Genomic DNA, 23,392 nt, shown 5'->3' on the forward strand with positions numbered 1-23,392 from the left:
GGGTCGCTTTAAGGGCTCCTCCTCGAGATTATTTTTTCAGCATTTTTAAATGTTTATTGGGAAAAAAAACAACGATGAATTCAAGCATTTTTTTAGAGTTTTTTCTAGCAAGTCCTACATAGAAAACTAGCGTCAAAACTCCCAAAAAGTCAGAGCATGCTGCGTTTTAAAAAAAAAAAGACACTTAAAAAGTTTTGATTCTTATTTGTGTGTTTGGGCAGCTTTAATTCACAAAGTTACAGATATGACGCTTGTCCTGGTGCTTGGACTGACCGCTATATGCCCTGTAATGTGGTGTTATACAGTCTGCTGTACGGAGGGTCCCGCAGCCATTTCCCCTACGGAATAATACAAGCAGCACTTCCTCCCAGGTAATACACTCTAACAGTGCTACTGGGTGTTCCTGTCACCTATTTTTATCCAGCCTCCTGAACTTCACCTGGATGCCGCACCCTTGTCCCGCCCCCTTCCATTCTCCGTGCTCTCAAGAAATACCAATCATTCTTTCCAAATTCTGCCTTACCTGTATGATTTCCTTTCTGGGCCTGGAGAAAGAAGGCGAAGAGAGAAAGGATTCTTGCAGGGCAGTAACTCTGCTTCCCACCTGGAATCAGGTATAAAGGATGAATGAGGCTACAAAGTCCCACCAAGGACTCTACAGTCCTAGTGTTAGTACTAATGCTGTGTGTATACGCAGGGCTGAGATTTCAGATTTGAACCTATGTCCATAGTGTAAACCAGGGCTGACAGGATCTGGAAAGTGCAATGCTAAACTAAAAGTTTTATATGGGTTAGTACTGAGTCAGCAGAAGTTTACAGAACCACCCAAGGTCATTAGTAATATACGGGTAATTATTAGTGAAGAGTTATAGACCTGACAGCTGTTCCTAGTGAATGAAGGTGCCCATACACAGAGTCAAGGTGATGAAAATTGACAATTTCAACCCAAACGATCAAATTAACAACAATTGGTCTTGCGGCTGGCCAACGACAGAGCATTGTCTTCTGGAAAGAAGTGGCCATGCTTGAAATTTTCATCCTAGAGTTGAACAAATGATCTTTCTTCAAAGGAATGTTCCAAGAAAGTTCTTTTGTCCATCGCCCGGTGTCATTGAACGAGTAGGGCCAATCCGATCAACTGTATACAGCCAGTATGGACTAAGATGTGTTTGGCTGCAACTGCTAAATGATTGATGTTTGTCTGTTCAACTATCAACCTACTTCTATCTAATGCGTACATTTAGTCCAATAGAGCTGTCCGGTCCTAATGCAAATAAAGCTTAAAGGGGGTTTCTGGGCAAATTCTACTGATGACCTGTCCAAAGGATAGTTCATCAGTATATAATCACCACTTCCTTCCACTCAGCATCTATGGCGATCAGAGCAGTGGGGCCGAACATCGTTGTCATCAGGTTCAGAGCGGGAAGTCTCCAAGGTGGTTTCACTCCCATTGAAATCAATGGGAGCTGAAGCTTGCTACTACACTTCCAGCACTTCCGCCTCCGACGCATAAGTATAATAGGAGGCTTTAGCTCCCATTGATTGTTAGTGAAGCCGCCTCAGAGACTTCCTGCTCCGACCCCTATGACTGATGGACTGACAGTGGGCTGGACAATGAGCTGTTCACCAGGCATCCCAAATTGCAACTTTTATTAACATTATGGAACCCAGCTGAAAGGCTTGTTACAATGTATTTGTGTAGGTAAAATCTATTAGGGAGCTAGCACTTGCTGTGCTTCTCCCCTGCAAAACACAGACAGAGAACCGCTGATTGCAGCTGGCACCGTGATTCGTCAACTCAAATAATATGAGGAGTCTAGGTGCCGGCCAACTCCACTTGGGTTCTGGGGGGGAGAAATGCTATGGTGTACTGGCACCCTTGCAACGAGGACAGATTCGGGCTGCTATTGTCCATAGCTCTGAAACAATCAGGACCTGTTTAGCTTTTCAGGCTTTAAATATGGAAATTTGCAAAAGTTGTCATTATACATTGATCAAGAGGTTGGCTAGTTTAGAAAAACCATTTCATATACTCTGTTAGAGAATTTTGATGTAATAGATTCCAGTAATACCCTTGTATCTCGGCTAAATTGGAGAGCAGTCCTCTCACTCCGGAGTACCGGCACTGTCTAGCATTACACACTGTGTAATGCTTCATTTCCCCTATGGTGGCGCTAAAGCAAAACTGAACACTTAAGCTGGTTATTCATTAGAGATCTCAGATGGCCATTTTCTGAACGATTAGTTGACAGTTATCTTGTAAGGGTTGTCATCTTGGATGACAATAGCATTTGTTGAAATGACAAATAACTAACCGTGATACAACTCTGCTGTATCCCGGGCTCCCATTGACTGGATGCAGATACAGTATGTTGTTCAGCATGAGCAATCATTCAATTACAGCAGCCGACAAGAACCAAAACAATTCCAAAATGGCGGACAACTTGACAACAAATTTGTGCCATTGGTTGGCAATGGTTGTGACCATTCATATCACAAAGGAGCACAGATAGTTGGTAGAAAATGGTCTAAATCAGCCTTTTAGCCTCCAAGATCGGATCAGCTTTATTGCCGTGTTTCCCAACACAGTACAGCTGATCATTGGAGTTTCCAGCAGGGGAACACTTTATGATCGTTCCATCTCAGATCTTCTACAAAATGCCGGAAAAAATATTGTTGCATGCAGTCATTTTCTTGACGGTAAGATGCCGGGTAGCTAAGCGGAAACTGAATGCAGCCAATTATAGTCAATGGGGTCCGTTCAGCGCTGTTCGGTTCCATCATAGTCTGCTTTCACATTTGCGGTGTGAGTTCTGTTTTCCTACTCCGTTCGGTTAGGGTACTCCCCTTTCCTGCTCCCCAAATGGAGCAGAAAAATGGAACCCACACTGCAAGTGTGAAAGCAGCCTAAAAAGTGGACAATGTCTTTAACCCATTAAGGACCAAGCACTGCAAATTCATGGCGCTTTGTCCTGGGCTTTAATGGCAGCTGACAGCAAAAAATACAGCGGGGGATTAAAGCCCCTGTTCTGCAATCTATGAGAAGCAGATCGGGTTGTTAGCTGTTAGTCACAGCTGAGAACCCGAAGAAGAAGAAGAAGAAAGGAGTGTTTTTTAACCCCTTCTGCCTTCTCCTTCCTTTAGTTCATAGCGCTCAATGAGCACTATGTACTGAAAAGTGAAAGTGGAAGTATACTCCCCCCAGTCCCACCATACCAAGTCCCATTAAAATGGTCTCACAACATTTTGAATCTGTCAAGTGGGCGATCTCCACCGCTTGCTGTCATTCAAATCAAGCCATATCCATTGACATTGATTAGTGAAGACCACCCACTTCACAGATATCAATATGCTGGGAGCTGAATCTAATAGGGCTCGGTATTAGTGAACTTGGGAGAGTAGGAGCATAAGAAAAGCTGCAATAGAATCAGCGGGGCCATGACTGCAAAACTGTGAAACTAACCCAAGGATGTGACAGGGTTTAGCTACATAGACATAACAACACCTTTTCGAGTCCCACACGCAAGTATCCAGCATAGGTGGCCATCCATTGGATTAATAACGGCCAAACTCGTGAACATTAGTAGTTAACTATAGTAGATATCACATACTATACATTTAGTATGTTGGCAGATGGAAGATCATTCTCACACACGGATCCTCCCAGTGATGCTCCACCAGTCATCTGTGATAAGTGGTAATTTGCACTGGATTAGAATACATACAAGGAGATCTGACAAGTGAAAATACAGACTTCAAGATCCGTCTTGCCTATAAATGTTTGCTCAGTCGTGTTCTGCCAGTCTGATCTTCTTATACTTCACTGAACCTTGTACTATGATTTCATGAAGTGACATTCAGTCTACAGCGGATGCAGCTGATACCAAAGGTGAGACAAGGTATTACACAAAGTATTGCCCAATATATTCACTATATCATTGGAAAAGACCAAACCACAAACTTCCCAGAAATGAACTACAATACACTGAAGCTTGAACTATCATTTCTATCGTGTCACTGGTATTACCTTCCTCATAAATATTTCAACATATCCAGAGGAGGGAAATAATTTCCGGAATGAATAAGACTAATAAGAATGCAGTAAAACAATGTAAAGGTTTCCATTTACTCTCATTAAAAGTGCCGCTCCACCCAAAGTTTAGTTGACACTTTTGAAAGTCGCAGTTAGTGCTTCAGAGCTTCCATTCCTACTCTAATTACAGTTTCAACCATAGTCAGCTATTACAAAGGCATGTCAATTAGTCAATGAATGCTGATACAGACCGCCTGAACCTATGCCAAAGGGACATATTTTTGGCAGGTTTTGGCGCTGCTCATACTACTGTTCAGAGCCTTGTTGGGTATTAATGCTAATATTACAACATATAGCATTATTCTTGCTGTTAAAATTCTGAAAACCCTTAAAGAACCTAAAAGAAACTGATTAGAAAGAATACTGTCCATTGGTAACAGTTTGGAAGTTGGCTTCCATTATGAACATAGCCTTAAACCACTCAGGATAAGCCATCAATAGTAGATTAGCCAGGGTCTGCCACCAAGGATCGCTGGTTCGATGTGCTCATGCACTGAGCTGATTTCTTCTGGAAGCAGACAGCTCTGTTCCCACTGCAGTGGTCAGATTTGGTATTACATGCTAAGTTCTCATTCACTTCAGTGAGAACTTTGCCTGTAATACCATGTCTGGCCACTGCAGTGAAAACAGAGCTGTCTGCTTCCTGCAGAAAACAGCTCAGTTCATAGGTGCATAGGCTGGCAAACAACTGATCAGCAGGGATGGTGGACTCTCGTTGATCTACTATTGACGGCCCATCCTTAGGATAGACCATCAGTAGTTTACATTTTGACAGCCCCTTAAAGTGTATGCCTATAACTAACTATACTATGAATTTAAGTTGTGCAGATCTGCAAAATGGTGCTTATACAATGCTTTGGGCAGACACTGTATGGGCTTGTTTACGCAGGCATATTGGTTGGGTAAACACGCTACATATTTTCGTGACCAGAAATCGCAATTACCTGCGTTTTTTTAGCCGTTCCTGCAGGTTTTTGTACAAGTAAATATACCGCGCATTTATGCATGCAAAAAAATCCCGCAGAAGGACCCATTGCTTTGCTGTGCCAATACACAGGTTTACTGTGTATTCACTGCGTATATCCACTGGCCTGTTCACTTCAGTGGCTTATTTCGGTGCGTAATATGTTCTAAACGGGTTCTATTCACTGAGAATTAAGTGCTTAATATACTGCATAAATACACTTGTGTGAACAAGCTCAATATCTGTGCGCCTGAGGCATATGGAGGTCGTTCTCTCATGGACCCTATAAATATAGTATAATCGTGGCATTCTCCAATGCAAGCCCCATTATGGAGGCCTGGAAGAATCTCTTCTAGTAAAAAGGTGGTTCCTTCCATGAGTGTCTAAACCGAGCATCTACTTGTTTGTGGCCTTATAAACTACGTCATCCTTCCCCGAGAGAGAAGAATAAAGAATGTTTTATAACAGCCTATCACTAAATATCACGTTATGTGCCATTAAACTATAATAACATTATATAACTCCTTCCTATATGTAACTCTCCAATACGTCAGTGGAGGCTTTTCCCATACTACAGACACTCATTTGGATGAACACCAGATACTGGCTCATGGTCACTGTTACCAATTATCTCTAAATTCATGAAAGTTGTTGATGTATTGTCCAATGTCCATGGTTTTCAGAATAAAAGGATGACATTTAAGTTTTACAGAAGCCAGGGGAGTTCTTTTATATCCCAATGGGAGATGGCACAATGTCTCACCTATCGGCAAGCAGCTTCTCCATTAGTCAATCTCCGATCTTCTAACAGACCTTGTAACATGACTGGAAATATAAGCCAAAATTAAAGTCTTCTCCAGAAGGAAAAGATAACCATCTACAGATGGACTGTTTTGGGTTTTTTTGCCCCCGATCAGTGTGCAGTAGGCTTTTGGCTTGGCGAGAGGCCAACAATGGGAGTCGGGAGGAGTACAATTTTCCATTGTAGAGACCACCTAGTAGACTTGAGGAGACTTATAAGCCATGCCATGGTCCTCCGGAAAACTTGGTATGCAAATAGGAGATGGTACAATGCCTCTGCAGTGCCACCTATTACAAGGAAAGGGGAAAATCTACCCCTCCCAACCCACATCGCAGACCTCTAATCCAGCCTGCCAGGAACCTACTGTACACTGGGGCAAAAACCCCTAAACAGCTGTCTATATATGGTTATTTTTTCCTTCTGGGGGAAATCCTGCTTTGGCTTATATGCTAAAGTCATGTTACAAGGCTAATTAGAATGTCTGATATTGTATTATAGGGAAGCTGCCTTCCAATAGGTGGCGCTGCAGAAGCACTGTAACATCTCTAATTTGCATATCAAATTTCCCAGAGCAGCATTACATGGCCTATACATCTCTTCACGTTTACTAGGTGATCTCCACAAGGAGAAACTGTACTCTACTCGACTTGCTCATCTACACACACTGGGTTGGTTTTAGAGAGAATTTTCCCTGCACTGCAGCTCTTGGTGACTACAGTGATAGCAGGTTCTTTCCAATACAGAGATAGAGGAGAGGTGTTACCATTTTGGTGGCATTGTGCTAGCATTTTATGGGCACTATGGTTGGTACTGTTCATGAAACTATAGCTTATGGGCACTATGGTTGGTACCATTCATGGAACTATAGCTTATGGGCACTATGGTTGGTACCATTCATGGAATTATAGTGTATGGGCACTATGGTTGGTACCATTCATGGAATTATAGTGTATGGGCACTATGGTTGGTACCATGCATGAAACTATAGTTTATGGGCACTATGGTTGGTACATTCATGGAACTATAGTGTATGGGCACTATGGTTGGTACCATGCATGAAACTATAGTTTATGGGCACTATGGTTGGTATCATTAATGGAACTATGCCACGTTAAGAGGAATGGAGACTTGTTGACTTATTATTAGGTAACTATGACATTTTTCACAATTCATATTTAATGTTATCAAGAATCTTTAAGGAAGTGTCTACCAGAGATAATCTTTTTGCACATGCAGCGACTGCAGTCCATCTCAAGGACCCCCTCCATGTAATAGAGTGCCGAGTTGCTTCAAAATGAACCTCTCCACCCTTTTGAGGAACTGGGGACCTTTATCTCAACAAGGACTGCCAAACCACATAACTGTTTTATATTGTATGTCTCATGGTATATATTGCTGACATATCGCTAAGCTATATCACTAAGGCCCAATCAGCGGGGGTCCTGCAAAATACTGTGGCAGCAAAAGTTGAAAAAAAGCCACTTCATCTGCTGTTGGCTCTACTTGTTGTATGGACTGTCATAATAGTCAATGACCCTTCATGCAGCCACTGCTACTTCATTCTAGTGATCACTGAGGGTTAAAGCAGTCAGACTTCTGCCGATTCGACAATGGAAACATATTTAGCAATATCCTTTGATGAGACAACTCCTTTATGATTAATTCTTGACGTTGTCCATAAAGAACCTTGACTGTTATTTTTAGAAAGCTGTCAAAAACCCCATAAACAAAAGCCGGGGGGGATTCTGTTCAGTAAAGCTGTCAGATGTAAGTGCAAAAAATCAAGTGTGCAGCATGAAGCTATAGTCTAAAACTTTTACATAAGCCCCTTTGACACCTTCACTTCCAAAGCAGATGCAATCCTCCTCCTAAACATGTCATAAAGCATATTGACAAGTATGCACTAAAAATGGGACAGTCTCCCTGGGTGGGGACATCTCGGTGTCCTACACAACTGGTTTAGCAAGTTGCATACACCTTCAGCTCCCATCGCCCAGGCTAGAAGGTTTGGGAGGAGCCTGCAGTCTGCACTGTCCTGTCTCACATACTACTTCTCTTGTCACTGTCAGGTTCTCAGGTGCAGCGAACACTAGAACAGAGTCTCCAGGACCGCAGGGAGGGACAGCCAAGGGGGCAAAGCACAACCATGTTCAAGGGACAAAGCAAGTCACCCACCAAGTCGCCCACCAAGTCTCCGACCAAGTCGCCTACAAAGTATAGCAAGTGAGTCTGGGGTCCAGGGTAGTTCTCTATAGTGATGGCTGGGAGGGGACTTGTCTACAGGCTTTGGACCTGTGAGGGTACTGATTATGGGACTGTGAGGGTCCTGATTATCTTCTTGTACACAACTAGTCATCTTCTGTCTTCTGCTGTGTTATTGATATTGGTTAAAGGGTATCTAATCCCAATATTCAATTTAGGAAGCAAAGTTTTGCAAAGTTATGTAACTTTATTTTGAATGAGCCGGACATATTTGAGATGCTGTATTCACACGGGCAAGTGCAAAGTAGGGCGGTGAAAAACGGACCGATTGTCTGTGATGCTTTTTTGCGCAAAAAAAATTAGCATCAGATTTCCATCAGTTTTTCACAAGATTTTCTCAAACGTGAAAAAATAAATTGCATGCTTTAAAAATTGATTGCAGCCGCATTCAACTTGTCTTGCGAAAACGATGCGTTTATTTCACGCTTTGATAAAAAACAATTGGCGATTCTTGAGCAAGTATCGCCCCAAAATAGGACATGCAGCGATTTTTCTAACTCGGACTATAATGTGAATTGACCAATCCAAATCAATGGTTTCTTTTCCCGTGCGAGTTCTGCTCATCTCAGAATCGGACAGAACGTACCCTGAAAAATTGCCCATGTGAATACACGCTAAGACTTATTTGCGCATGTGTGTTCTTTGTTTGTGTGCCGCCTGTGTTTGCAACAAGCTGCACAGACAGGACATGGACCGATTCACTTTAACTGGACTTGTATATGATCTCCTTACATGGACCCACGGCTCATATTACAGATGTGAATAGGACATGCAATGTCTACGGGGGTTAGACAGCGCACAGATCTGTGTCCGTGTGCTGTCCGATGTGAGTTGCACCCGGGAATCTCTCGCATGCGTGAGATTTTCATGTATGTAGCGGCACTGAGTTTGCAATATGACTGGCTGTGACATCATAATGGGGTTTTATATAGGACTACAGATAAACCTACTATATTATCTTTATCCTAGTACTTAAGCGATACAGCCAATGACAAATTCAGCTCTGCTACATCTTTTTAGATCTCTCACTAAATAAAACGTAATCATATATATTAGATATTGCAAGAAGCAAAAATGAACTACAAAAAACTGGTACGCCCCTTATCATCATTCCTATGATGTCAAATCTTCAGGAAAAAAAATTCTGCCAAAACTAAAAACCTTCCAAAAATATTCAAATGTTGTTTATCCTGAATGTCAGATGGGAAATACAGTTTATACAGCTTGTGCAATTGTCGGAAGCAGAAGGGTTAATTTCACTGGGCTGCTGTCATTCAGGACAGTATTGGGGTGTTGTCGGAATTGAATGGTAAAGGTGACACTGAAATTAGGCGATGACACAATGCCATGAAGAACCAGATGAACAGGTAGACACTAAATCAAAGGCAGTAACACCACCCAACCTGTTCAAGGGGCGAGGACCCTGATCTTCCGTAAAGCCCCCTTTCTGTAGATGCTTCACAGACCTTTAAATGAGACAGTTACATAGTATATATAGTAAAGGGCTGATTTTACCATTCTTCACTATTTGCATCCTGTACAGATCTAATCCTGTTCACACCTGAACAATCATATCTAGTCTAAACAATCTGCTATGAGCTAAGTTGACATCATAAGTCTCCTGCCCAGAAAATCTGCTACAATGTATCAGTGGAGGCAAAATGTATCAGTCTACAGTCCAGGGTATTCACTGAGCATTGTCTAGACAGGATACAACTGTGGCAAACTCTCAGGTTTGAGATGTATGCAATCTCAAGAGGCTTTCGGCAGCTGCATGTAAACAAGAATGCTTCGGACAGCAAGCAGAGATCTTGATAATGGTGAGGAACTGAAACGCAAAGCATATTAGAAAGTTGGAGAAGTTTTCATACTTCAATAATTACACTTAAAGAGTAACTACACTTTTCAAAAACTTTTGACATCTCAAAAGTTTTGATCAGCGGGGGTCCCACTGCTGAGACCCCTGACGATTACTAGAACAAGATGGCTGCAGCGCTGACTAGGGTGCTGAGCCCCTTTGGCTGCCTGCGCTGCTTTTTGGCTCCAGTGCTGACTAGAGTGCTGTGCCCCTTTTTAGCTACTCCCGACAGCTGAAGATTGCCTCGTAGAGGTCTGTAGCGCCGCTTTATACCTCTATGTTTGCCGTCTTCAGCTGCTGGGAGGAGCTCAAAAACAGCGCAGACACCCAAAGGGGAACAGCACTTAATTAAGCGCTTCAGCCCCCTCATTCCAGCAATCAGCGGGGGTCACAGCAGTGGGGTCACCACTGATCCAAACTTTTGACGTGTCTCTCGGACACGTAAAAAGTTTCTGAAAAGTGTAGTTACTCATTAGGGCCCCCTTCACACGAGCGTATGCGTATTTACACGTGCCTGAGCGCTGCATATTTGGGGTTTGGAATTTTTTTTTTGAGCGTGCATCCGCGTATTTTTTTGCACTTCCTGCGCCCGCAAGACATGTTCATTTGCGCTCGGCATATTATGACAAATCAATTAAAATGGTTAATTAGCCTAAGAAGTTCCAGGTGTTTTCTTTTCCCTGTGCAGTTATACAGTGCTTTACGCATCTCCTACAGTGTTGCACGTGCGTATGCGCACCCCCATTGACTTCTACGGGGTCTTTTGGTGTGCAAATGTGCAGGAAAATAGAGCATCCTGTATTTTTTTTTGCGGCACCAAAATGTGCCGTGAAAATACATGTGAACGAACCCGATGAAATCTGTGTATTGCGCTGCAAATATGCCCATGTGAAAGGGGATTTACGGTAGTCTGTCAGCAGTCTTGGCAGTGCAAAACTGCTGACAGTCCTAGACAAGGTCCGGGGAGTAGAGATTAGACATACTATATGCAGAGCGTTACTGTAATAAGGAGTAGTAAAACCAACTTCTATTCTGTGGTGTACGCTGCTGCAAATGCCCGGAGGGCGATCCTCCTCTATAAGGGCTCTTCTACTCTGTCCATTGGGCTGCCACATGGCAGCTGACTGACAGCTGTGACATTCTTCTGGATGGACAGCTGTCAATCAGATCTGTGCAGCAGCTCCATAGAGATGAGCAGCATTTACAGCAGCAAAGTTGATTTTCTTACAACTGATGACAGCAACACTTTGCACTCAGGTTTGTCCCCGGACCCTATAGAACAGCTCTGCATTGACAAAGCTCCTTCCACACAGCCATTGATGCAAGAGCAATACCTGGACCCTTCACCCAAATACCAATGATGTCACTTGCCATTGTATAAAATAATAGACTGTATAGAATCTATATACAGGACATATACATACATAAAGATCTGCCTAACATGACCTTCGTATAAACCCGGGAGGACTATGGGACAATTTCTATTAAATAACCATCTCAATATGACCACCAATTTTTGGACGTTGCGGCAAGTCATAGATTATCCTACATCAGCTGCCACAGGGAAAATAACATTACACTAGGACTCAATGGTCCATCAGAATTGTACATGAAGGGTGGTCCTAAGCAGGGAACCCCCGATGACGCACATATGCCCTTATAGGAAAGGAAACCAACCTCTCTAATAGCAGCCAACTGTTGATGGGTGTCACCTGTGGTTGTGTAGGGGGGTGCTGCTTATTTAGGCTGGTTGTCTACTTTGATTTGTGATAGAACTTCTCCTCATTGGATATGCTGGGATTTTCAGTTCCTCAACAAGCGGAGAGCAGTTTCTGCCACGGACGTCCTTGGGCGGTATCTGCAGAGAACATGTGAATGTTGCACTTTATTCCTCAATGGAAGGTTTTTTCATTAGGGTGTGTTTGTGTGCTGCAGATTCCTGAGGAAGGTTGGGGCAATAAAGTGAAGAATATAAGCAGGTTTACGTCTTATCAGTATATGGAAGATGAGGGTTAATGCAGTCACGGGTCAGATCAATATTACACTATTGGCTTTGCATTTTTTTGTCTTTCGGAAGAGAAATATAATATTTGCATCACATTTGCATTCCTTCGCTCTAGATACTTCTCGTGAACGAGTTTGCTCAAGAAGCCCTCTAGCTAGAAACCAGTCAGGAATTCCGAGTATTTTGTGCTCTTTGGCTGTTGGACAAAATGTGTCATGTGACCACTCCTGATTATTAAACTACATATTAGCATATTCGGATCAATGCATGCCATCAATATTGACGTCTTCACTAGTATGAACCGATTCCGTTGCTTACAAGGGATTCAGGAGTTGCTCAACTATGGGTACCTTTACACAGAGCAACTGCCCTTCAGATAGTCGCTCAGAAAGCGACTCACCGAAGTGTACAAAAGATAGTCGTGTGTTTGCTTTTACATGGAGCGCTTATTGATCATTAGTTGTTCGCCAAGATGACGTTGGTAGAGGGGATCTCCATGCACATGTGTTCGCAAGTTGTGACTTTACACCAAATTACTTTTGTTCAGCTAGCGACTATTTTTAGGTGAGCTGAAACAAAGCAACTAGTGACTGGGGAGCAAATTTTTACTTGTCACCCTGTTGGTGTCCGTGGTTACACTCAATGACTCTACTTTGAAATTGGCTCTTCCAAGCGATTGTTTGGCTTGGTCATCCAGTGTAAAGGTACCTTAAAAGGGTTTTCCCATTACTTAAAATCGCTGCCCAGCTACTCTGCCTTTTCTGGTTGCTGCTGACCACAACATGTGACTGCTGCAGCCAATCGCTGGCTATAGGAGGTCATATGGTAGTAGCAAAGATAGAAAAGGAGGGCAGAGTAAGACCCAATGAAATGATTCTGGAGCAAAAGTGTTTCGAATGATGGGGGTGCGGCCAACCAGATAACGCCCCACCAAGGTGGGCATAAGGATAGTGTAAGAGAATATGAAGGAGCAACACTCTAAGCTAGTTGAAAGTTAAAGGTTCAAGACGCGACAGTAAAAGCACTTCTTTTTTATTTAACAGCATAGAGAACCAGCAAGTGAATACACATTTCAGGGTAGAGCTCCTTTGTCAGTTCGCCTTGATTAACCCTTTCTAATCCATTGTCTGATGTCTTTCTACATTCTGATTGAAGCTTGTACAGCCTTTAAACCTTTCCAATCCCCTGTCTGACGTCTTCCTACATTCTGATTGAAGCAATGTCAGAAGACGTCCGACAGGGTGTTCTTACCGTCTATTGCCAGCCACTTAACTGTCGGAGCCTCTCTGGCACACACACACTAGCTTTAGCCAGCAGATGGCACCGTTGTATAACAGCAAAAGGAGAAAGCCTTTAAAGAAACCCTGAATCCAAAATTGAATTGGAAACGGTTAAATACTGTATGTGACAGGGAGGAAAGAGGTGCTTCAGCTTTCAACTAGCTTAGAGTGTTGCACCTTCACCACCAGTATTTTATCACGTTCACTTTTGCAGCAGTCACATGTCCTGGGCAGCCGCAACCAGGAAGTACGGAGTGGCTATGGAGCAATTGTAAGTACTGGGAAAACCCCTTTAAATCACAGGGAATGACGGGTTCCTCAACAGGAAAATCTCCATATGCCCCTTTTAGGAGGTACAGTAGGACACCATAGACTCCTACATTACAGTTAGAGGTTGTATGGAGCTGTAATACAGTAGTGTGCATGACATCTTTGATCAGGGCTCCATGGTGACCTTATGTGCATTGCGACTTTTTGCATTATGTGATCGTGGTAAATCGTCAAGTTTTTGCATGTTGTGGAGCCCTATCCTTAAAGGGGTATTCCCACCTCAGACCTGTATGGCATATCCAAATATGTCTGGGTCCCTATCTCTGGCATCTGCACCTATCTTGGGTTAGGGCCCCAACTAGCCCCAGCAAGCCTCAACTTCATTCATACAGGAAGGTATGCGACTCCTCATGATTCATGGGGGTATCACTGGTCAGACCCCCACCAGTCAGGCACTTATCCCCAAGTCTGTGGATATGTGGAAACACTTGTCTGAATAAATCTGGGCCACCATACCTGGTTCTAGTAGCTCCTTTTAAAACTTTACTTCTATAAGTTTAGAGCTTCTTTACTATCACGTCTCTTTTGGATTCATCTTGCTGCCCAGGATATACACATTACTGTAGTTTGCCTAGATGAGAGCTTTAGACTTGTATCTAAATATGTGATCCAAGCAGTGACCCTCCATGCAGCAACATCTCTATAATTAAAGGAAACTATAATGTTTAATGCTTACTTTTTACTGTACTTCTCTGGTCTTTGCATTCAGTGACTGCTAGACGGTTTTTAGTTGAGGGTCTCTTGTTTGATAACTTTGGTTTCCATTGTTACTTGATTCATTTGACTTTTGGAGTAATAGAATTCCATTGGTTTTATTGTTACCAGTTGTCCTTCTATTCATTAAAAGAGCTGTATCATTCTCATTTAGTTTTCTCCTCCGTAAATATTCTTTTATGCTATTTAGTCTAAATAGAATTGTCTTCTCAAAAGGACAACTATGTCATATTATGACATTTGAAGATCATAGGGAAGTTCCCCCGACCAGAACACTGGCCTAAAGGTGGCCAAAAACCACTGGCGTAACTATAGGGGATGCAAGGGATGCGGTTGCACCCGGGCCCAGGAGCCTTAGGGGGCCCATAAGACCTCTCTTCTCCATATAGGGAGCCCAGTACTATGAATAAAGCATTATAGTTGGGGGCCCCGTTACAGGTTTTGTACTGGGGCCCAGGAGCTTCAAGTTATTCCTCTGCGTCAAGGGGTTAAGAGAAGTTGGGGGGTCCCAAGGTAAACATTTGCACCAGAGCCCATCAGCCTTTAGCTACTCCCCTGTCAAAAACATTAAATGTATTATCAGCCAACCCTTCAGGTCCTAGCAACCAAAACCCACAGGTCGGAGCAAATAGCCAAATTGTATGGTGGCCTTCAGACACTTCCCAGATAGCAGATGTCAAGAGAGATAAAAAATTGCATAGTTCGATTTCAATGGCTCCATTTTTTTATTCTTGGGGAGATAAGCTGCTGCCAAGGGAGTCTAGAAGTGACTTTCTCCCCTTTTTACATTTAGATCACCTGCACGCTCAACCATGTTGAGTGTACAAGTGTATGAGGGTGGGAGGTAGGATAGCTTATAGCCTAACAAGCGTTCACCCGACAGCTATCTAATGTGTATGGCCACCCTTAGTCAATGGATGCTGGAAAGAGTGGCTCCTACTCAAGCGGACTTGGCACAATCCTGTATTGCATGCTTACCCATTTATTTGTATTCCTTTCATGTAGTACTATTTTCCCCACAGCAAAATGTGTGGCTGCCTTCATCTTCTCCAAGCAGAACACGAGAATACATCAGACATCTACATTTAGACAATTCACATTTCTCCACAATCACCTTGAAAAAATAATGGAGTTGTTGGGTAGTTCTCACTTTGCGGAGGAGGTTCACACTTTGCATATATTAGACATATCTTCTAGGGCATCGCCAACAGTAACTATAGCCCTGATTAATTATAAGATCATTATAGCAATATGCGTGAAATAAGCTTGGCTTAGGAGATGCACACAGTGTTGCGCAGTTCAGGGTAAGGTGCGGCTTCAAGGGTTGTTCCTTTGAACCACTAAATATGTATCATCCAGTTTGACATTCAGTCACCCAGCCTGTGATCACACCCTTTTGCACTGCTGGCCACAGTAAATCCTTTCCAATCCACTGTCTGACGTCTTCCTACATTCTGATTAAAGCAATATCAGAAGATGTCCGGCAGGGTATTCTTACCGTCTATTGCCAGCCACTCCGCTGTCGGAGCCTCTCTGGTACACACACACTGGCTTTAGCCAGCAGATGGCACCGTTGTATAACAGCAAAAAGAGAAAGCCTTTAAAGAAACCCTGAATCCAAAATTGGATTGGAAAGGGTTAAGCACTGTATGTGACAGGGAGGAAAGAGGTGCTTCAGCTTTCAACTAGCTTAGAGTGTTGCGCCTTCACCACCAGTATTTTATCATGTTCACTTTTGCAGCAGTCACATGTCCTGGGCAGCCGCAACCAGGAAGTACAGTGTGGCTATGGAGCAATTGTAAGTACTGGGAAAACCCCTTTAAATCACAGGGAATGATGGGTTCCTCAACAGGAAAATCTCCATATGCCCCTGTTAGGAGATACAGTAGGACACCATAGACTCCTACATTACAGTTAGAGGTTGTATGGAGCTGTAATACAGTAGTGTGCATGACATCTTTGATCAGGGCTCCATGGTGACCTTATGTGCATTGCGACTTTTTGCATTATGTGATCGTGGTAAATCGTCAAGTTTTTGCATGTTGTGGAGCCCTATCCTTAAAGGGGTATTCCCACCTCAGACCTGTATGGCATATCCAAATATGTCTGGGTCCCTATCTCTGGGATCTGCACCTATCTTGGGTTAGGGCCCCAACTAGCCCCAGCAACCCTCAACCTAAATCATACGGGAAGGTATGGGACTCCTCATGATTCATGGGGGTATCACTGGTCAGACCCCCACCAGTCAGGCACTTATCCCCAATTCTGTGGATATGTGGAAACACTTGTCTGAATAAATCTGGGCCACCATACTTGGTTCTAGTAGCTCCTTTTAAAACTTTATTTCTATAAGTTTACAGCTTCTTTACTATCACGTCTCTTTTGGATTCATCTTGCTGCCCAGGATATACACATTGCTGTAATTTACCTAGATGAGAGTTTTAGACTTGTATCTAAATATGCGATCCAAGCAGTAAACCTCCATTCAGTTCCATGGAGCCTTAGGGGGCCCAGGAGCCTTAGGGGGCCCATAAGACCTCTCTTCTCCATATAGGGCGCCTAGTACTATGAATAAAGCATTATAGTTGGGGGCCCTGTTACAGGTTTTGCACTGGGGCCCAGGAGCTTCAAGTTATTCCTCTGCGTCAAGGGGTTAAGAGAAGTTGGGGCACCCCAAGATAAACATTTGCACCAGAGCCCATCAGCCTTTAGCTATTCCCCTGCCAAAAACATTAAATGTATTATCAGCCAACCCTTCAGGTCCTAGCAACCAAACCCGCCGGTCGGAGCAAATATCCAAATTGTATGGTGGCCTTCAGACACTTCCCAGATAGCAGATGTCAAGAGAGCTTAAAAATTGCATAGTTCGATTTCAATGGCTCCATTTTTTTATTCTTGGGGAGATAAGCTGCTGCCAAGGGAGTCTAGAAGTGACTTTCTCCCCTCTTTACATTTAGATCACCTGCACTCTCAACCATGTTGAGTGTACAAGTGTATGAGGGTGTGAGGTAGGATAGCTTATAGCCTAACAAGCGTTCACCCGACAGCTATCTAATGTGTATGGCCACCCTTAGTCAATGGGTGCTGGAAAGAGTGGCTCCTACTCAAGCGGACTTGGCACAATCCTGTATTGCATGCTTACCCATTTATATCAGTTTACATATTAATACATGAGACATCTACATTTAGACAATTCACATTTCACCTCAATCACGTTAGAAAAATAATGGAGTTGTTGGGTAGTTCTCACTTTGCGGAGGAGGTTCACACTTTGCATATATTAGACATATCTTCTAGGGCATCGCCAACAGTAACTATAGCCCTGATTAATTATAAGATCATTATAGCAATATGCGCGAAATAAGCTTGGCTTAGGAAATGCACACAGTGTTGCATAGTTCAGGGTAAGGTGCGGCTTCAAGGGTTGTTCCTTTGAACCACTAAATATGTATCATCCAGTTTGACATCCAGTCACCCAGCCTGTGATCACACCCTTTTGCACTGCTGGCCACAATAAACATGTAGCAGCTTCACGTTTCCCAAGAGCTGGTTACCTTTCAGCACTCTTGTGTACACTATATATTTGCTGAGAGCTTTGTTACTTTCATTCTTGTATTTTAGGAATTACATTGCTCTTCTCTCTGAAAGCAGGTGGAGCTCTGGGGTACTACAGTGCCCCCCTTTTTCTTCACTTGATTCTATTCTCATTTAGGACCGATTGCACTAATGGCCCTTCTACACCAAACGAGAACCTCACGATTCTCGTTTGCCCGAATGAACAAGCTGGTGAAATCATCACAAGCTCGTTTGTGCTTGTGCAGTATATTTAGACAGGCAAATCATCGTTGGGAATCATGAACATCTCCTTCAGTTTTTTTTTTACATATCCATATATAATGAAAAAGGTTTGGGTACCGTGTTAGCCAGTAGAGCAAAATGTGATTGTTCCCAGCAAGAGAAACCAAGTAATCTTGTAGATATGATACCTTTTAATGGTGAACAAAAATACATGATGTTATAGCAAGCTTTTGAGCCTCTCAGAGTCCTTTCTGAGGCCGAAGGAAGGACCCTGAGAGGCTCGAAAGCTTGCTGTAACATCATATATTTTTGTTCGCCATTAAAAGGTATCATATCTACAAGATTACATGGTTTCTCTTACTGGGAACAATCACACACTCCCATTGAAACACTGAACAGTTTAAACGCAATGAGAAGCTAACGAGCCTACAATGATTTTTATGCTGGCTGAAGCTGAACGATAAAGGGAAGCGCACAGTTCTCATTCGTCGTTCAGTCATTTGTTTACGTTTAAACTGAACGGTTCATTTGAACGGTTTTTGGATAGTCGTTCCATCTAAACACACTTTTAGGTCAGATTATGCTGTGGATCTGATGTGGAATCCGCGACCATTCCGTATCAGGAAGTCTTTAACGCATTCTGGTGGAAATCTATACCATTGTCTACAAACTTTTCAAAAGAAGAGATGGCATCTTAGTTCTTGATACAAAATGTGCCCAAAATCTACATTGGGTTTCCAGTAGGAGAAAACAATTAAAGGATCCAGCACTGGAATGTCCATTAAAACTGCAATTTTTATTTCAACACGATTAAAAACTATTCAGGATAAATCTAGGAAAATGCTAGTCGTTTCAGGCTGACTCCATACAGCCCTTTATAGTGGCCATAATGAAGGGCTGTTTGGAGTCAGCCTGAAACGTGTAGCTTTTTCCTAGACATGTTTCTGAATGGTTTTTAATCATGTTTAAATAAAAAATGCAGTTTTATGGACATTCCAGTGCTGGATCCTTTGATAGTTTTCCCTAGACATGTAGTGGAGCTGGAACAGACTTTGAAGGCTCCTTGTATTGGGCTTCCTATACCTGGATATGAACAAGACTATATATGGGTGAGGTGTCTCTCAATATAGTGGATTTTCAGCACGTGGTTTAACCCTCTTGAATTCAGGCTAATCTGCATGCAATCTGCAGTACAAATCCATGCTTAACCCTTTCCAATCCGCTGTCTGACGTCTAAAGACATTCTGAGTGAAGGCTGTACAGCTTCAATGTCGAAAGACATCCGGCAGGGTATTCTTACTGTAAATTACTAGCCATTCTGTGGTCTGGGGCCTCTCCAGCATGTCACATATCGCAGTACTGGTTCTAGCCAGCAGATGGTGCCATTGTTTAATGGTAGAAAGAGAAAGCCCCCTAGGAAACCCTGAATCCAAAATTGGATTCCAAAGGGCTAAACATGTGGATCTCAGCTTCGATTTTTCCATTGAAATTCGATACAAAATTCATCATCTGAACAGATGCTAACAAGTCATTGACAGCCATAATTAGTAAAGCATAAGTAAATTAAGATTATCTGAAAGGAACTGATTTTATACTGGTTTTCATAAAGTATGGTGTGAATCTTTAAAAGAAAAAATGGTGCAACAAAGTTGCAGACTGTGGATCAAACTTTTGCAACTTTTTCAGACTGTTGCAACTTTTTGAATTAAACTTCGCCCACAATGGGTGTGTTTTTGCAAGAGGACGCGTGGGAGCCTGGCCCAGTAGATTTAATTATAATTTAAGATGTAAATTATGCTAACAATCCACTCCAGCTCATAACTACCGTAGACTTATTTTTTTGGCGCATGGATGGCCCGAGGTACACCAAATGTATTAAGAAACATGCGATTCTTAGGCCGGCTTCACGCTGCTGAGAAAATTGCACGAAATTTGTACATTGTGAGACGCACAAATCTTACACAAATATGAATCCTATTCTTTTGAATGGAATCATACACATTTTTTCCTGCATGGCACCGCGATGTGATACTATGTGCGAAACAAATCGTGGCATGTTCTATCTTTCTGCGTGCTCTCGCATCGCACTGTCCATTATCTTTCATATCCCCATATTGTGCTCACCCCTGTGAAGTTATCCTTAAAGGGGGGTGTCCAGTTGTGAAGTATTGATGGCCTTTCCTTAGGACGGGTCCTCAATAGCAGATCGATTGGAGTCTACCATCAGAGATCCATGCTTATCATTTGTTCCCCAGTCTACTGCTTTCAGGCACTGAGCTAATTGGTGATGGAAGCAGACAGCTCCGTTCCCACTGCAGTGGACAGGCTTGGTAAGGCAAAGCTCGTATTCACTTCTATGGGAACTTGGCCTGCAATACCAAACCTGGCCACAGCAGTGGAAAGGGAGCTGTTTGCCTCCCATTGACATAAGATCAATGCACCAGCATACTGGCCTGATGAACAGCTGATCAGCAGGGTTCTCTGGCAGCTGACTTATGATTATATACTATTGATGACCTGTCCTAAGTATCAATAGTTCACAACTAGACAATCCCTTTAACAGCGTGGATTAATGCGAATACTGATCCCTGCTATTAATCAATTGATTGCAGCATGTAAACGGTTCAAAGAGGAAGGGGTGCCTTCTGTGATGTCATTGGCCCTCTGCAATTACAATGGCATCTGGGTCAAACGAGAAGCGCCTGTGATTGCTCTAATTAGCGTTAATGCATTGCAGTACAAAAGTACTGCAATGCATTATCAGTGTGATCATAGCATTGCAGGTTCAAGTCCCTTTAAAAATATTATAAAGAAAAATGTTAAATAAAAAACTGTAAAATAAGAAAACCATTTTGTGCAATTTTCCCTTTAAAAAAAAACAAACACTTTTGGTATTATTGCATGCATAACGATCTGTACAATAAATTGAACACACTTATTATCCTGCATGGCAAATGCTACAATAAAAAAAGAAAGATGAAAACGGAGTCAAAATGCTTTTTGCGTCATTTCACCTCCACCAAAAGTACAATAAAGTTGATAAAAAATCTATAGGTTCTCCAAAACGGTCCCAAGAAAAACTACAGCTAGTCACACAAAAAACAAACCCTCACACAGCTTTGTCAATGGAAAAATAGCAATGTTATGGGACTTTGAATGCAGTGCTGCGAAAAAATATATAAAAATAAATGAATAAAAAAATTTTTTTTTGCGCAAATGTAGAAAAATTTTCTAAATTATATACTTTTGGTATCTTCATAGCCATACCAACCTGCAGAGAAATTTCTGGTGTCTTTTAAGCCACATAATTAACGCTGTATAAAAAAAAACTACAGCAGAATTGATGCTTTTTCTTCGATGTCCTCAAAAAAATTAATAAAACTTATGCTATATATTATATGTCCCCAAAAATGCTACGAATGAAAACTACAGCTCACCACGTAAAAAACAAGCCCTCATATGGCCATGTCAACTGAAAAATAAAAAAAAATTATGAAAAGCGGAGATGAAAACCCCCCCAAAATCATCGAGCCCTTAGGTTCAATATAGGCCACATCACTTAGGGGTTATTAATTCCTCACTATAGACCTCATTCAGAGGCGTGACTTGAAGCTCCTGGGTCCCAATGCAAAACCTGGAACGGGGCCCCCAAATATAATGGTTTATTCATAGTACTGGGCTCCCTATATGGAGAAGAGAGGCCTTATGGACAGTTTTGATAAATGAGGCCCCATGTATCTACTCTGAATTCCATTATAATGAATCTTCCCCAGCGGACCGCGGCTTCATGAAACTATTGATCCACATGTGATACTACCGCTGTGCGCCAAAGCCAGACAATGATATTACTAAAGGAGAAGTGCTTATTTACACTACTTAGGCCATGACCCCTTAACACCAAATGAGAACATCACGATTCTCGCTTCCACGAGCGAATAAAATGATGACGTCTTCACCATCTTGTTCGCGGTATAGACATGTTTCACATTCCCATGTGAAAGACTGAATGATCAGTGTTTAAAAGGCAACGACAAGCCAACGAGCCGATGATGATTTTTATGCCGTCTGAAACCAAGCGACGAGCGAGAAGCGCACAATTCTTGTTTGTTGTTGGCTCGCAGTTGAAAATACGAAGACTGGACATGTTGGATGCCAAGGGGTGACAGCCATGTATATACAATATATCCATGTTTGTGGAAGGAGATGGTAGCACCGTCAGAATCTGTTATGTGCGCACATTTCCCCAGATCCCCACATCTTCCTTTCCGTAAAGGAAACGTATCCGTAAAATACAGTATCATGTATTGTATAAATCACAATTTATTTTTCAATTTTTGGCGATTTTATTTTTAATTCTCAATGTCCCTATCGAAATTTAAAAATAAGCCTCCAGTTTTCACACTGGCCTCCGGATTGAACGGCGAAAAATAATTTGTTCGCTTGTCACCTGTCGTTGATTTTATGCAGGCATAAAAATAACCGTTCGCTCATTCGCAATTTTTTGCGTTTAAACAGCGATCGTTCAATCGTTCCCATTCACTGGTGCAGAGCCCTAAACGACTGAACGATCAAGCAAACAAAAAATGTAAATGAGTTATCTGTATGTGGAAACTGGTTGTATTTTAACCCTTTCCAATCCACTGTCTGACCTCTGAAGACATTATGATTTAAGGCTGTACAGCTCTGATGTTGGAAGACATTCGTCGGGGTTCTCTTACTGTATATTGCCAGCCTCTCTGCTGTCGGAGCCTAGCCAATGTGTTACCTCATGCAGTACTGGCTTTAGCCAGCAGATAGCGCTGTTGTATAACAGCAGAAAAAGAGTAAGCCCCCTAGGAAAACCAGGATACAAATTGGATTGGAAAGGGTTAAAGTAAACGGCTTTGCTATCAGTCACTCGGACAAGCGATTACTCACTCCGTGTAGAGAAACCCTAAGCCTAATAATAGTTTGAAATCTTCTTGTTCTGCAGATTACTTCTTGGTAATAATTTTATTATCATCACAGGCAGGGTTAGAATGCAATATAACACAGGAGCCACTATTCACTATAGGTGATGGTCACAGCTAACCTCCTCCTCCTCTCTGCACATTGAGTTCAGGAGAGATGGCTGCGCCATAATCACCTACAGAAGATAACATACAAAAGGTACAGGCAGACAATATAAACAGATTAAAAAAAGAGTATGTATCAGTATTTGGTTCACATTAACAAGAGAATCTAGATGACATGATGCCTTTAAACTATCTATGATTCTTGTTAAAGGGGATTTATAGGACTAATGAT

General features: G+C 42.4%; 1 protein-coding gene across 1 annotated transcript in view; it reads left to right on the forward strand.

The window, feature by feature from the left end:
- Window positions 1-589: 589 nt before the first annotated feature.
- Window positions 590-23,392, forward strand: part of EVPL (envoplakin) — a 49,008-nt gene continuing 26,205 nt past the window's right edge. The window contains exons 1-2 of the mRNA XM_066588187.1: window positions 590-614; window positions 7,929-8,082. Coding sequence (XP_066444284.1) covers window positions 8,006-8,082 — 77 coding nt within the window. The 5' untranslated portion in view covers window positions 590-614; window positions 7,929-8,005. The remainder of the gene's footprint in view (window positions 615-7,928; window positions 8,083-23,392) is intronic.

Source organism: Eleutherodactylus coqui, chromosome 13 (genome assembly GCF_035609145.1).
Source record: "Eleutherodactylus coqui strain aEleCoq1 chromosome 13, aEleCoq1.hap1, whole genome shotgun sequence".
NCBI lineage: Eukaryota > Metazoa > Chordata > Amphibia > Anura > Eleutherodactylidae > Eleutherodactylus > Eleutherodactylus coqui.